The sequence below is a fragment of the Solanum lycopersicum genome, chromosome 8 (assembly GCF_036512215.1).
Source record: "Solanum lycopersicum chromosome 8, SLM_r2.1".
Taxonomy (NCBI): Eukaryota; Viridiplantae; Streptophyta; class Magnoliopsida; order Solanales; family Solanaceae; genus Solanum; species Solanum lycopersicum.
In genome coordinates this window covers 64,830,607-64,846,818 of record NC_090807.1, presented here as the reverse complement: position 1 = coordinate 64,846,818, position 16,212 = coordinate 64,830,607, and the positions used below count along the sequence as shown (strand labels likewise).

General features: G+C 32.3%; 3 protein-coding genes and 1 non-coding gene across 8 annotated transcripts; 3 read left to right on the top strand and 1 right to left on the bottom strand.

The window, feature by feature from the left end:
* Positions 1-1,660: 1,660 nt before the first annotated feature.
* Positions 1,661-2,900, bottom strand: LOC101247949 (protein INAPERTURATE POLLEN1). The gene is made up of 2 exons (XM_004245692.5): positions 2,778-2,900; positions 1,661-2,686 (listed from the first exon to the last, which is right to left on the bottom strand). Exons 1-2 carry the CDS (start codon positions 2,791-2,793, stop codon positions 1,914-1,916), a joined length of 789 nt encoding a protein of 262 aa, XP_004245740.1. The 5' UTR covers positions 2,794-2,900; the 3' UTR covers positions 1,661-1,913.
* Positions 2,901-6,596: 3,696 nt separating this feature from the next.
* On the top strand, positions 6,597-8,449 carry LOC101248226 (probable xyloglucan galactosyltransferase GT19). Its single transcript, XM_004245693.4, has one exon. The coding sequence runs from the start codon at positions 6,996-6,998 to the stop codon at positions 8,307-8,309; it is 1,314 nt and encodes a 437-aa protein (XP_004245741.2). The 5' UTR covers positions 6,597-6,995; the 3' UTR covers positions 8,310-8,449.
* A 915-nt stretch (positions 8,450-9,364) lies between these two features.
* TRNAG-GCC (transfer RNA glycine (anticodon GCC)) lies at positions 9,365-9,435 on the top strand. The gene has a single exon. It is a non-coding gene; the product is annotated as a tRNA-Gly (tRNA).
* A 1,817-nt stretch (positions 9,436-11,252) lies between these two features.
* LOC104648958 (uncharacterized) lies at positions 11,253-15,934 on the top strand. Of its 5 annotated transcripts, none has more exons than XM_010327168.4 (5): positions 11,253-11,651; positions 12,984-13,217; positions 13,422-13,601; positions 13,815-14,322; positions 14,427-15,934. In XM_010327168.4, exons 2-5 carry the CDS (start codon positions 13,107-13,109, stop codon positions 15,614-15,616), a joined length of 1,989 nt encoding a protein of 662 aa, XP_010325470.1. In that variant the 5' UTR covers positions 11,253-11,651; positions 12,984-13,106; the 3' UTR covers positions 15,617-15,934. The 5 variants fall into 5 exon arrangements, with proteins under 5 accessions (XP_010325470.1, XP_069143911.1, XP_010325471.1 ...); XM_069287810.1 differs by having other exon boundaries at positions 12,981-13,217; XM_010327169.3 differs by having other exon boundaries at positions 11,640-11,967.
* Positions 15,935-16,212: the final 278 nt, after the last annotated feature.

The window sequence follows — 16,212 nt, the reverse complement described above, 5'->3', positions numbered from 1 at the left end:
AAATTTGTTATTACACGTAACGATTTTCAGGTACGTTATCAAACTTTTTCAGTTTATTCAATTCATTTTTATGGTAAACGGTTAATTAATTTAGTAGGTGTTTGAGCATGCGATTTGAAATCACAATTTTAAATAAGCGTTTTAATAGATATTGTAATTTCAAGATATTTTAGAACTAAAATTTGATCCAGAAGTTTATATATTGGAAGAAATGTATATCCTACTTTAGATTTTGCTAAAGGACTCATGCTTCCTCGATAAAATTGTTTGTGCCACGTGAAAAAATAATATTTTAGAATATTTAGTTACTAGGATCTTTAATAATTTAGGTATTTGAAAGTTTATAATCATATAAATTTATTTATAAAAGGCACAAGGAGACGAGATTAATCACTGCATGCGCCTTGAGACATTTTTGATATTTTTCTTTATGAACTATGATTTATTCATTAGTTAAAATTATATACGAACTGAAAATGTCAATTTCAATAAATTTTTGATTCAAATAAACGCATATCGAAATGAGAAAATATATAGTACCAGCTTGTTGCTCTTTTTTTCTTGGAAAATTTTCATGGAATATAAAAGAGATGTACAAATAAAGCATCTTTAAGAATTAGGGAACACCTGAATGTGAAAAAGATTCCATTTATTGCTAAATTAAGCAAATTTAAACATTTGGATAACAAAGTTTGATTAATTAATTAATAAACCATTTGTTAACTTACATAATTAATTCTAAAAATGTGTTATACTGTCCTTTTTGCATTATTTTAGCGTAGTGGACTAATATGGAAATATAGCTGCAAAGAGATCTTCACTGACACAAGGCAAAGTTTTTTCTATTCATAATAAATAAACACCATTTGCCCATGTGCCCTTCTGTTCTATATTTGTTTACAACATGTTGTACATTTAATTTACATACTTTGTAGTATGCCACGATATCAACAACAACATATTCAGTGAAATTTCATGAGTGAAGTTTGCAGAAGAATATAATGTATGTGCGATTTCATCCTTATCTTGTAAAGTTAAAGATACTATTCCCGATAAACACCTTTCAATGATCTGTCATCTTATTATGGGCTTTTGAGAGGACAATCTTTTCATAGCAAATCATGGACTTAGATTATTGGGCCATGGATTGGGTTTAAAAGTTGAAAGGGTAACTACACCATGTGATGGATGGACCTTGGACACATTTGAGGATTCAATTCATATAGGACAACTAGATACTAAAAGGCCTAATCAACAACCCCACAAATTGGTTGTGTCCATGGACATTTTATTGAGAGAGGAGAGATTGGCTCTGGTTCACACTCGAGTGTTACGATTCAAGTTCATGACATATATTGTTCTCTTAGATTAACCGACTTACAGATTTATTCCTTGAGCTATACCATCATCGAACCTAAAAGTTTTCATTATCTTCTATCATTCAGTTCTTAGAAAGTTTACAAATCTAGAAGCCTCTCCTGCCTTCTCTTCAACTCACCCTTCTGCTCGGCCATATGTCACGAGGGTCAACTGAATCAATATTTTTTTTCCTTTTATTAAAAAAAAAGAAATATTTAAATTTGACTCGACCCGTTTAACACATGCACGGAGTAGGAAGTTGTGATAATGCTAAAAACTAACTTATTAATGTTGAAAGACCTAAAACAAAACAAACTCCATTGTGTATTATTTCAATCTACTAATTTCATCTCCATACACAATTGCATTGCAAACTGAACAAAAAATTGGCGGGAAAAAACAGAGAGATACAGAAATGAAACATTACCTAGTCAATACTGCAGTCTTAATCCTTTCAAGAAGCAGAAATTAGTGACTAATTTGTAGAGATTAGTGGCTTAATTTAGATCAGTGCACAAAATTAGAATCTGTTGCACTGATTCTTCTTCTGCAAACTATAATTCCAAAGAACACTTGTCAAATTGACTGAGCAATTCACGATTTCGAAACCCAACAAGGAATTGAGCTAAAGCTTCGAGAAAAACAGCCGCCTGGTTAACATCCGTCACGTTCAGTATATCGGAAAGTACACTCCTCCGTAGCCTATTTGCATCCACAAAAACTCCGACCAGTTCTTCCATCTCCGCCGCCGATGATTCTCCCACAACCCCTTTCATCTCCTGCTTCCTCCCTTCACATTTCCCCCATTCCACCGCCATTTTTTCGACGAACTTCGCCTGCGCGTCGCGTGCACGCGCCGCCAGTGCAGGCACCATTAGCCTCAATCCGCACTCGATTTGATCGACCCCAGTAGTTAATTTCCTCGACGGGCTCTTCCACGCCATTACCACATGCCAATTTTGCAGTTTGTCGAATATATCCGAGTCAATTTCGGATTCTGAGTCGCCGATAAATGAACGGAGGAGATTTGTGAAGAGGTATGGGTGAAGATCGCCGAGCCAGAGGAAGGGTTTTTCGAAGGGGTTTCGCCAATCTGGGTAAAGTACCTGAGAGACGTCGTTTGCGGCGGCGAGATCTAGGGCTTCGTAGTATTTAAGGAAGTGACGGTGCATTACCTCGACGTGGGAAGCTAGGAGAATCGGACCGGAGGTAGCGGATGATGACATGGCGTGACGGAGCTGAGGGAGGAGAACGTTCTTGAGAGTCTTGAACCATCCATCGTAGTAATCTTTGAATGGCTTCGAAGATTTCTTGAACCCAAAATGAGCTGGATTGAAATGAGAAACAAAAACGAAAACTTGTTAGTTTGTTGAGATTGAATGTGTACAATGTGTTAATGGAAGAGAAAAAGTACTTACCTATGGCTTTGAACATCTTTGAGAGGAGAAAAATCGGCTCTGTTTTCGTTTCTTCTTTAGCAGAAAATGAAGGTGATGAAGCGAAGAAGAAGAAGAAACAGAGTTCAAACTTAGCGGGTAATATTATCGGTTTATTTACTCTGATTTTATATGGGATTCTATTGGGCCAATTACGTTAGCGAAGCTTACAATGAGCCCAATGTATAACTTTTTCGTTTCAGATCCATATTTGTTGTTCAGATTGAAGTTCTAACTAATTCATGTCATTGCAATGTCTATTCTGTATTATGCATGCATTGCAAGGTCTATTCCGATGAAAGGATTTTCCATCAAGATAAACTTTCATATTGTGCATTGCACTGAGGGTAGGACTAATACTAAAATAATCTTTCATAACCTAACCTAGACGGAAAGAACTCCAAGTAAACAAAGCAAAGATCATTCAATCGATTTTAAGCTAGATGAGAAGGGAAATCAACCAAGGAAACTATGATTAACTAGATTGTTAGTGACCAAATGACGACGTTGACGTAGGAAAAGAAGGTGAGACAGGGGATGGAAGCAGGGTAGTGTTAACTCTATATCCGAGGTTGTTTTGGCTCTTTTTAGAGAGCATCAAATCAACCACCTTTACTGCTTTAGACTAACCTTCTTCTGAATTTCTAATTGAATTTACTAATTACTCAAGAATCGAATCTTCAAGACCTCTAATCAAGGTAGAATAGTTCTGCCAAACTATTGAACACAATTTTTTTAAGTTTTATTGCACCTAAAATTTAAGAGAAAATTTAACCTAAAATTGCACGTTTTTTTCCTTTAAAATCACTAATTTTTGTCTTTCAAATAAACTGTTTTTTTTTCTTAATTTTTACTCTTTAGTAATTGGACTTATGTTTAGTGAGGCGTAAGTTTTTTAAATACTGAAATCATACCCACTTACAACTTACAAGATATTAATAATACGAATATCATGAATAATACGTGTCACACTCCTTTTTCGATTGGCGGTAAGAATTTTTTTCAATTTAAGTGACTGTAGTGATTAAGAGATTAGTTTATTTTGTCATAGTAGGCACTTGAAATTGAGTTATGGTGTTTCAAGTCACCTTTTCTTTAATCATTAATCAAAAGGTAATGACTCTTTATTTGGTTTGTGAACCCTAAGTTCGGGTAAGAAATTTTGTTCACCAAAGAGAAGGTATTAGGCATCCCTAAAGTCTGCGGTTCTAGGCACGATTGCTTTTATTGACTTATACTTGATTATTATTATTATTATTATTTTGGATAAATTATGTTGCAGGCGAAGATTTGCTCACATTTTTTATTGTTAAATTTTTTTTAGGTTGGACCTAGATGCATAACCATATTCTTGGTCTTGACAGTTAGAGGCATAACTGCCTCACAACGAATAATTTCTATTTACACCTCTTGATTTGAATTATTGAAAGTTAAGTATTAAAATAATTTGGCCAATGTGTGTAGCCGGATTCATGAGTTTCTTTTAATACCTCAAAAAAAGGATGTGTAATCACATTCTTATTTGAGACAAATATTTTTAAAAGGTGTATAAAAGTTTGTTTAACATTAAAAATAATTATTTTTCTTTATTAAATCCAAAACAACTTATTCAATGCAAATCATTATTATGAACTCCGACTAAATTTGTATAAGGTTAAATTTAAATAGTAAACAAAAAAATGACATAACTTATGATATAAGCTCCTTTAGATTAAAATTCGAAAATGTTAACACCAATAAAAATTGTATAGCAATAGTAATTCAATGAATGATTGAGCCTGTCTTATTTAGTAATTCAATAAAAATTGTATATCCTTAATTAATTTTTCTTATTTAGTGAGATTTTATATGACACTAACTAAAAACTCATTCAAAGCATGATAATTGCACAACAATAAATAATAACAGATATATTTAATTCCAAATTTATTTAAGTCAAATTATGAATGAAACAAAACAATATATAAAAAATATATATCATAAAATTACATCAAATTTCATGAATAAATTAAAAAAATAAAATAAAATTTAACCTTAAATAAAGAGAATAAGTATCACAAAATTTTGATTGAAACTCGATTAAAACACCCACGAATGTTTTGATAGATCGTATTTAGTAGTATATGTGTTGTAGTTATATGAAAATAATTAAATAGGGAGAAAAAAGTGAATGTATTTGTAGAATGTTGAAAGAAAAATAATATAAATATAATTTTTTGTGTGTTCTTTGAGTATGTGTTTTCTCTTTTATGGTTTGCTGATTGTTGTGTATGTAATATAGATTGTGTGTATGTTAGTGTATGTCTCGAGTGTTTTAGTGGGTTCTGTATTGGATAGAGTGAGATTCAGAATTTGAATTTTTTGGGTGCCAAGTAGACATATTGCTTAGATCATTAAATTAATTTTAATTTTCAATTTTGCACCAACTGAGGCGGAGTCAAAATTTATGATAGTAGGGTTTAAAATCTGAAGAAATAGACTTACAAAATAGCTGAAGGAATTTGACATCTACTATATATACTTAAAAAGTTATTTTAACCATATAAAAATAATATAATTTTCTACCGAAGGAGTTCATATGAATCCTCTAAACATATTGTGACTCCGCCACTGTGCACCAATCCATAAAGCATAACTTTTTTAAAAATAATATTTATTTATAATAGTTTTCAACAAGTTTGCATATTTTGAATTACTTATATTTGTATATATATCACTTACTATGTAACAAACTATAAGATCATTTGAATATAATCGCTATCTGTATTTTATATTTCATTTTTTATCTACGGAAGAAAATGATATTTCCACAATTGTGATAGCTACAAGAAAAATATTTAAATATCAATTTTAAAAATATTAAGAAATAAAAAAAATTTATTAAGAATTTTTTTATGATATCTAAATAAAAATTAAAGAAAAGTTATTATGATATTATTTAAAAAATATATAATTTTATTTTATATATTATTTTTCTAGCTAAAAGGATTTCAAAAGAAAAGGAACAAGAAAGGAACACTTTAAAAACAATAATTTTATTAGAAAAAGAACATTATGTTCATTAAAAAAAATAAGTGTATTTTGACATAGTCAAGTAAGAAATTAACCATATCATTTTTAAGATCAAACCATTAATAGTGAAGATATTTTTAAATAAATTATTAATTGTAAGAACATTTTAAGTTAAATTATTAATAGAAAATATATCTATTTAATGTTATTTAATGTGATATAATTTAAAAGGGATCCATAAAAAAGAAAATAATAATTAAATTTGTAACACTCACAAAACTATTAAATTCTCTTGTCGGTGGAATTTTTTAGAAAATAATAATTAAATTTGTAACACTCACAAAACGACAACATGAGGAGAGTCAAAAACCTCCATGCATGTGAACATTATAGATTTACTGATTATTGAATAAATTAAAGGAAACTACACTAAAAATAAAGTCACCAATAAACTATTGGCTACTCAATTCTAAACTGCATTTTACAAAAAAATAAAATAATAAATAGTACATCCAAAAGCCAATAAATTCAAGAAAATACTATCCTTAAAAACAAAATAGTCCAAAAATGAATTTGACATTTTGATTCCCTTATATTACCAAAATATAATTGATATGGTTGTAACTAACTTACCATAATATTAAATACATAAGATTTGATCTTTAGTATTATTTCCACAATCTACAATAACTTACCCTTTCGGGTTTTATATATATATATATATTAAAATAACAAGTAAAAATGAACGGAGATAACCGAACGAAGATAACGTATAATATTATATGGACACATTGAGATAAATTCCATTTATTTCTGTTCATTGTTCCAACTCTATCGCAGAGGAGGCAAAAAAAAAAAAAAGAACGGTATCTCACTCTCCACCATTGTCTCTGACTCGGTCTATACACAAACTGCCATTTGGGTATTTGCCACCATTTTCTTCATTCTTCCAAAAACCCCATTTTTTATTTCACCATTTTTGCAGATTTTTGTGTTCTGCAGAAGGTTGGTTTTGGTTATTGATACAGATTTGGTGTTTTTTTTGAGCCTATCTTCTCTTTTTCGTTTTAAATCAAGATTCAGAGTTCAATTCTTGAAGATTTTGGGGTAAAGATTGGATTTTTATTTGGATTTGATTGATTCATCTCTACCCTCCCACCGACAGTTTCTTCAGAGACCCCCTTTTTAATGGACACCAATTTCATCTTTTTTGTGTTTTTGCTGTTTATTTTGTCTGCAACTTGTCAAGATTCCGATCTTGAAACTGATTGCACAAACAAATGGATCCATATCAGGCATCTACCACCTCAATTCAATCTTGACCTTTTATCAAATTGCTCTGCATATCCTCTGTTTGATAATTTCTGTCCTTATTTAGCAAACCATGGCCTTGGTCAAAAGACTCACAACAAATCACACAGCTGGTATCGCACTGATCCTTTTATGCTTGAGCTTGTTTTTCATCGTAGAATGCTTGAATACCCTTGTCTTACATCTGATCCTACTCATGCCAATGCAATTTATGTGCCTTATTATGGTGGTCTTGATAGTCTTAAGTACTTGTATGGTCCTGAAATTAATTCAAGTTTTCAGCATGGTTTAGATTTGTATGATTTTCTTGTCCATGTTGATTCACCTAATATTTGGAGTAGAAATTATGGTCATGATCATTTTATGGTTATGGCAAGGCCTGCTTGGGACTTTAATCAACCTTTGAATAGTGATCCTTTGTATTTTGGTACTTCATTTCTTGAATTGCCTGAGTTTTACAATGTGACTGCATTGACTCATGAGAGTAGAGCTTATCCTTGGCAAGAACAAGCTATTCCATATCCCACTTCATTTCATCCTCCGAACTTAGCCTTTTTCGAATCTTGGGTGAATAGGTTAAGGAGGTCTAGGAGGACTACATTGATGTTGTTTGCTGGTGGTGGTGGAATTTCAGCTAATCCTAATGTTAGGAGAAGTATTAGACTTGAGTGTGAGAATGCTACTAGTATGAGTGCTAATGGCACAGGGTACGAGAAATTGTGCGAATTTGTTGATTGTTCTAATGGGATTTGTCAACATGATCCTATAAGGTTTATGAAGCCAATGTTGCAAGCTACCTTTTGTTTACAACCTCCAGGGGATACACCGACTAGACGTTCCACGTTTGATGGGATTCTTGCAGGGTGTATTCCTGTGTTCTTTGAAGATTTGTCCGCGAAAAAACAGTATGGATGGCATTTACCAGAGGAGAAGTATGAAGAATTTTCAGTGTCGATACCTAAAGAAGACGTTGTGTTTAAGGGGTTGAGCATTGTTGATGTTTTATCGAGTATACCTAGAGCTCAAGTTAGAAGGATGAGAGAAAAGGTTTTGGAAATGTTGCCTAGAGTTATGTATAGAAAGCAGGGAAGTTCTTTGGGTTTAAGGAGTAAAAAAGATGCATTTGATATTGCAATTGAAGGCACTTTGGAAAGAATCAAGTCTAGGCTTCAAGAAATAGCAGCTCAATAATGATTTATTATTCTATCTCTTATTGTTCTTGTTATCTATTACCATTACTATTATTTATAATACATCAAATGGTGTAGAGATAGTTTTGAATTCCATATTTTCACTGATAATGAATCAATGTGAAGGCAATCATTTAGAAATTCTTGTTTACTTTACCCCTAATGCTAAGTTGTACAGCAAAAAAACAAAAGATGTAAGACAATGATCATGTAGCAGAACTTAGCTTTCCATGCAAATGAACATCAGACTTTTAACTGGTTTAGAGGAGGTCTACTAATAAGTGAACAAAGCTAAATGTTATTGAAAAAGTTAACGACCTAATGTATGCTTTACTTGAGTCGAGGGTCTATTGAAAACAGTCTTTGTACCTTCACATGGTAGGGGTAGGTTGTGTACACCACGTTCTTCAGACCCCACTTTCCGGAATTACCAGAGTCTAGTGAGTTATTGCAAAACTGAACCTCTTGTTGTACCTGCTGAACTAGTCTCATCTGGATGCAATATTTGCACACTCAAAGTTCAAAGAAAACATCATATGAAGACACTTAACTCATGGTAACAGATGGGCCAAATAACACAGTGGGCTTAAAAGAATGATACCTAGTCATACTACTAGCTAGTGGCTACTATAAAAGATGCAAACTGAAAGGCTTAGAACTTCCTCAACAAAGATTTTCATTTTCAGAATTAGATGATCAAGTGAACTACACACAAATTTTTCTACCCATAGTGGCATTAGAGGAAGACACAAAATTTCAGTTCTAGCTGAATTCTATGTGTTAAGTTTCAATATACACACATACTAATGCATTGTTACATTATTTTACACTAGTAAGTCAAGAACCTCATGGTTTAACGGATTCAATTGACTCGGAAGATCAAATTAAGACGTCGAATTTCATAGTTAGATGAATTTTTACTTTTGTTGAGTTAAACTAGACTTGTATACGTGACATGAAAAGCAAAATCAAGAAAAGATAAAGGCTTGACCTTTTTTAGCCTAGTGAAATGATATTTAATGTATATTTAATTTTAAGAACATTCACAGACATGAAGCACCAGTGGTCTAGTGGTAGAATAGTACCCTGCCACGGTACAGACCCGGGTTCGATTCCCGGTTGGTGCATGGTTTTTTTTTCTTTTTCTCAGATTTTAATCGCAATTTTTTTTTCTAAATCAAACACATCTTTAATAATTGTTTTAAAAAATCCCATAACTCTTTTTATAAAGGGGAAATTATATTTTATACAAACAAACAGAAGTGTATTAAATATGTTTCTATTTGTATAAAGCTAAAAAAATTGTATATATACATATATTTTCGTTCGCCTCTCTCCAAGATCTCGCTCTCCACTCTCCCAGATCTCGCTCGCCACCCTCGCCTCTATCGCTTATACAAACAAAAACGAATTGTATAAATTGTTTTTCTATTTGTATAAAGTAAGAGAAAATTGTATATACACTTGCAAATACATATATCTTCGTCTTGTACACTTATAAATATACAATAAAAATACTCCCCTGTCCAATTTCTTTTGTCTTTCTCTCTTTCTCGTTTTATACAAATTCAAATTGTATATAATTTCTCTCTTTCTCGTTTTATACGATACGATTCAATTGTATATTCCATGTCCCAGTCTCTTTTGCCTTTCTCTCTTTCTCATTTTATACAAATTTAAATTGTATATAATTACTCTATACACTTATAATTATACAATTCGTTTTATATAATTCTCTGCCCAAGTCTCTTTCTCTTTCTCGTTTTATACACCATTTTATACAATTGGCTTTAATTGTATATGCATAACGAATTTTATATATATATATATATATATATATATATATATATATATATATACTATGAAGTACAATTATGTAAACTTTGCTATACATATAAATATGAATTTTATAATTGTTATATGTATCGACCTTATTGGGTAGAATGCCTTTCACTAAGTACCGAAATGGGTTCTTTACAAGAAAGAATTACTTTTGAATAGGATCTATACATCTCGATCGGAAAAGAATCAAGAGAAAAAGAAAGAATCGGAATTGATCGATAGATTTCTCGAAACAAACAAAAAGAAAACAAAAGCCCATTAAAGCAGTACGTGAGCTGGGTTCAGAATATCGTGAAACACTTTTTGAATCACCGAATATTCCTATTTTCCATTATACCAACCAAATCGATTCGAATGGTTAGAAAGTTGGCCATTTATAATTGATTTGTTAGTATCTTTAATTTAAGTGGACTCTTTTTTCTTCTATGATAAATATAACTGGATTGATACAATCTGTGAAATTATGACTTATTTAATGAAGGAGTGAGAAACATTTATTTTCAACCAAAAATGTCATGTTCCATTAGTCTTTTGTTAGAAAAATATAAATTAAACCTAAGTTTGGATTTGTATGTATTTTTTCACTTCCTACGTGCTCATTTAATCTCCAAGAAGAAAGCTAGCCCCAGATTATTAGGCATTTCTATATAATAAGATTATATTTATTATTGCGTATTGATAAAAATTCTCACTTTTTAACACTTTTATGGACCACTTACCTTATATTGCTAATTTTATTTATTTAGCTTGCATATATATAAATGCATCAAAAGTGTAAAAAATTTATATCTAGTACTAGTTTCTAATGCATTGGATACCAATGCAAAACTTAACCAACTTTATGTATATTTTGTCATTTCGAAAAATAATACTTTAAGGGTTTGTTTATTTTAAAGATAAATTTTAACGAGATTTATTTATTACGGTATTATTTTTCAATAAACAATTAATTTGTTGCATTGAGAAATAATAGGTAACATCAGGGGCGGACCCATATTGGTTCTATCCTGTCATATAAGATAAATTTTATATATTTATTTATATTTTGAATCTCTTTAATAACAAATAAAAATAAATAACCCTGAATATTAACCTGGACGCCCCTAGTTTGAATTCGTGTTACAATAATTGAGGTAATAACATATAGAGAAATAAACGGAGATCGCATAATAGAAGGAAGACTGATAATTGCACCAACTGGCATACAAAGTTCTACATCATCAATTTACCATTACTACTAATTTCAATCTTATTATTTACTATCCTCTTCGATTTAATTTATTCTATATTATTCGATATAATCGAACTTTAATACGAATATATTAATTTTGTTTCGGCCAGAGAGAAAACAGAGGGTCCAAAGTGGGGAAGAGAGTGGTTAAGCAGAACAGAGAGAGAGAGTGGGTGTCCAAAAAAAACGAACAGAAAAGAACAGATGAAAGAGAAGAGGAAAAGGGTATTTATGGATGATGAAGAAAGATGATCCCACACTATTCTAATGGTAAATCCCACGCAAAGACTCAACCTTTAAGCTTCCAAAGATACCATCTTTTCTTCACTATCTGTAAATTGTAATCTTGATTTTTCTTATTTTGTGCTTCTGAAATTTCTGAGTGTGTTTATTAATGGTGATTGGTTGGTAATGTGTAGTACCTATATATCCAGCAATATTTAATTTGATCTTCTTGGATCCACAAAAACATGTCTTGTTCTTTCACCTTCTCATAAAGTGCAGACATTTAAGGATAGTATAAAAAAAGAAGTTGTTTTTGCTCAATGGGGTTATGTTGGACTCTTTCTTCATCCATTCCCTTGTTGTAAGTTCTTCCTTTATGTGTATATGAGAAAGAGATCTCTTTTTCATTACTGAGTTTTTGAGATTCAAATGTTTGTTGTTCTGAGCATTGTTTTCTTTTGATTGATTTCTTATGGGTATTCTCTTCTTGTTTCATTTTTTTCTGTTTATGTGTTTTTTTTCTTTGGATTGGCTATTGAGGTGTAACTGTTGTTGTTTATGTGTTTTGCTTGCATGCAGTTTCTTAATGGCTATTCTCATTGGCATTAAGCTCCAATGTAGTATATTTTCATGGGTTCTGTTGTAAAAGTTTTTCTGAGAGAAAAAAGACAATCTTTTTGTGGTTGAAATTCATCAGTTTCTGTTTTGTAGTGTGGGATTATTTCTCTGTCTCATAAATTAGTTTTCTTTGTTTGGTTTTGTTCTTACAGTTGAAAAATAAAAATAAGTAGTACTTATCCGAGGACAGAAGCCAGAAGGAGAAAACAATGATTGAGCTTACAAGACTAGGTCAATAATGCATTGGTTCATCTGAGTTGTACTGCTTGTTTTTTTTAACATTAGCTGATTATTGAACTGTTTGGCCTGCTGAAAAAAATGTCTTCTTTCTTAATGGTGTCTTCACTTGACTACTGTAGGATTTATATATTCTTCCCTTTTTAAGATTGAGTCTAAAGAAAATTACATTGAAAATTAGCAATTTTGGCATGATACTGTATTTTGGGGTGCCTCTCTATTATTAGGTCTTTAAGTGAAGCAGATCACAGAAAATGTAGCAAGAAAGTTTACTTACTAGACTGAGAGCTATGATATTAATCTTGAAAATTTGATGTTGTACAACAAAATAGTATGTTCCTTGTCATTTTGATAACAACATATGTTTGAGCTTCTTTATTGCTGGAATTTCTCACATTGTGTGTAGTTGGTATGAGATTGAACAGTGTGATCATTCTTTGTATGCTTTATAGATGAGAATCTGTCTCACCACTTGTTGTTTCTTCTGCTTTATCGTTTACTTTTTTGTGTTTTTTTAAGCAGGGAAAGCATGGAACTACGCCACTTGGATTGCAATGTAAAAGGTCCTAGCAACAGCTGACAGTCCATAAACTTGTCAAACTCAATAGGCAATTGATTTAAGATTTCATTTGTTAAGAGAGCATAATGTTTGTTACTGGCGATTATGATCTCAGTTTATCATTGAAGTATAAGGAACCTGTCAAAGCCGTTTTCAAGGAGAAAATATTCGGGCATGATCATACATTCAAGACAAAGGTACTTAATGATATCCACTAGTTCAATTTCGTTTAGTTTAAGGAAGTTAGTTAGTGATATCAACTAGTTCAATTTTGTATAGTTTGAGGACATTTTTGACATAATTAAAATGTCGTAAGTATACTATCTGCAAACATCATATATATGTCTAAGAAAATAAATAGAAGACGTGTACTTATCACCCACTTTTTGTTATTTCTTTAGGTTTATGAACCTCATCAGATGTGCTACACACAAAAGGACACGATGAAAGATTTGAGCTGGAAAGAGTTGGATGGAGCTTATTATAGCAAAGGAGACCGACAAGGAAATCCAGCTGCATTTGGAAATTTTACCAGATCATCTATGTCTGTTGATCAGAAGAGAATTTGCAGTAGCCCTAAGGTAACTGAACATGGAATTCTTTTTAACATGCCAAGAGTTTTTATAGGTTAAAGCGAAACGTCATGCTTATGAAGAAATCAGAGAAAAGCTAAATCAAGTAGTTGTTACTTTGACACAGAGAGATAACATGTTGTTTTGGACTTTAAAAGATCTCTTAAAAGCTTTACTTGATGGTTTGTTCATGTTATTGTTATTTTTCTTCATGTGCATCAGGTGTTCAACTGGTTACAAGAGCAGCAAGTCATGTTTCCATGTTTCCAGCAACGATATTCAAATCCTCAAATTCGTCCCACTCATTATCTTGATCATATTGATAGGGGGAACTTGAATAAGAGAAATGGTTTCTTCAATAGTTTAGAGAATTCAATCACGAAAAATCATTATCACCATGGTGGTGTAGCACATCATTCTGGGGAGGTTAATCTCTCATTGAGCATTGGTAGGAACAATATGAAAGCAACCGTCAGTACAAAGACCTTTGATCATATCATTGATTTAGAAGAATCAGATGATACTAAGGATTCTAATGCAGGACTATATCCCCAGTCTCCTATGAATTCTACTCGTGTTTCTTATTCTGGATATAAACGTGATTACCAATGCACTCATAGCTTCACAAACAACACTACAGATAATTCATTTGATGGGATTGGAACTACAGGAAATTATTTTGTTCCAAATGACAGCACGAGTTGTCTTAAGCAGAACCCTTTAGCTGAAGGTCTGATAGTTCTTTATCCTTCGCTCGTAGCTACAAACTTTAAAGGCAAAATACTATCAGTATTATGTCATTTTGTGTTTATCTAATTTCTGCATATTCTGCAGGAGTTGAACAATGTGAGAAGCCTCTCCTTTCTGGAGATATATCAGGAAAAGGAAAAGTTCTTTTTTCCGATGAACGAGCTTTTTTGGACCTTAACAAATCCATATTTGATGATTCTTTTCACTTTGATGAACCTAGCTTGACATGTTCTTCAAGTAAGGCTTTCTCAAGAGAGTCACACAGACTGACTGGTGAAACTCGTGAGAGCACATTTCCCACTGCTTCTAACAGAAGAGAGCAAGATGATGACAATCCAAATGAGACCTCTGATATTGCTCCCCAAAGAATTCTTAGTTCTGTGACTGGTTATGAAAGAACAAAAGATGTTGGAGTTGAACAGTTCTTGATAAACCTCAATCATCCACTTTCAGACAGTAGTGAAAATCCTGGCAGTCTCACTACTGACAATGTTGATCAAGTTTCTAGTACACGAGAAAACAAAAGCAAGAAAGCTAAGCATGATCCAATGTCTTCTCCTGACTATAAGACTCAAGATTTTGTCAAGGTTAGTGGTCCTGATAGATCTCTCTCGTCATGCAAATCTTCGTGCTTTGAGGACATCTCAAGTGGCATAGAGACGACGATGCAATCCGGAACTCAGCTGAAAAATTCAAATACCAAAAAATCTGAAACACTTCAAGCAAATATATCTCCACCTCAAGAGGATGTCGACTCATCTAGTAACAGTGATCATCAGATGGGAGAAACATCAGAAGTCGTCGATGGGCAGATCATAAGAGGAGCAGTGTCCCTCATCTATCTTGCACTGGAATGTTCTGAACCAACCGTTGCTATTAACATGAACAAGATTGAAGATGATCAAAATACAGAACAACCACAATGTTCTTCAGACACTTTTGAAGAAATGGTGCTTAAACAACCCGAAAGCTCCATTGACGACTGTTGTGTGACCTCAAATGCATTTGAATTCAATGCCACGGAGAGAAAAGACTACGGAATAACATTAAAGAGAGGACGAAGAATGAAAGATTTCCAAAGGGATATCATGCCAAGTTTGTCAACACTTTCTAGGCATGAGATTTATGAAGATATAAAGATTATGGAGACAGCACTTAGATCAAGAGAATACAAGAGACATGGGTCCAAAATGACTGATGGAAACAAGTGGATCAATCCTGTAAGAAACAGAAGATCCAGACTCAACCATGTAGGCCGCAAGTATTATTCATGAATTGTTGATTTCATCATTGATAGGAAATTGTGACAAATTTAGCAAAGAAGATAGCAAGGAGCTGTTATGGAAGTTGTGACTCTTAACCATGATACATAATTTATGTGTCTCTGTTTGCATGCTTAGTATCTGGTGCATGGGCAATTTTAATTTTAGGAGGCTCCGTAAATGAGACTGGGTAGGGCCTTGCTCTGAAATTAGATATTAGACCTAACTCACACTCCAAAAGTTATGTCAAAAGGAAAAGGATTGTTCAAGCCTTATAAGGAGTCCACCATCTCATTAATCGCTGATGTGGGACTTTGTGTCATTCTTTAACATTATGTCGCGCTATTATTAATTAAACATATCATTTTGGTTGAAGAAGTGAGCAACTTAATTGGAGATCATGTATTTACTTTAACATTAGTAAAAAATTTATAATCATTTCTAGAATTTTTCTTCATAAAAGAAGGTTGATGAAATAGTTATAATCTCTTAATACCATATATTAGTAGACTTGGATAATCTTACAAGCTATAAATTAAGATTGTGTACTTTTAGAGAGAAATTTTTGGACTTTAAAAAGAGTATTTAATGTGTCTTGTAGTGTTTTT

Coding starts and splice junctions, on each gene's coding strand:
- LOC104648958 (XM_010327168.4), top strand. CDS start 13,107: ATGTTTGTTACTGGCGATTATGATCTCAGTTTATCATTGAAGTATAAG. Junction 13,218..13,421: donor ATCATACATTCAAGACAAAG/GTACTTAATGAT, acceptor TTATTTCTTTAG/GTTTATGAACCTCATCAGAT. Junction 14,323..14,426: donor GCAGAACCCTTTAGCTGAAG/GTCTGATAGTTC, acceptor CATATTCTGCAG/GAGTTGAACAATGTGAGAAG.
- LOC101248226 (XM_004245693.4), top strand. CDS start 6,996: ATGGACACCAATTTCATCTTTTTTGTGTTTTTGCTGTTTATTTTGTCT.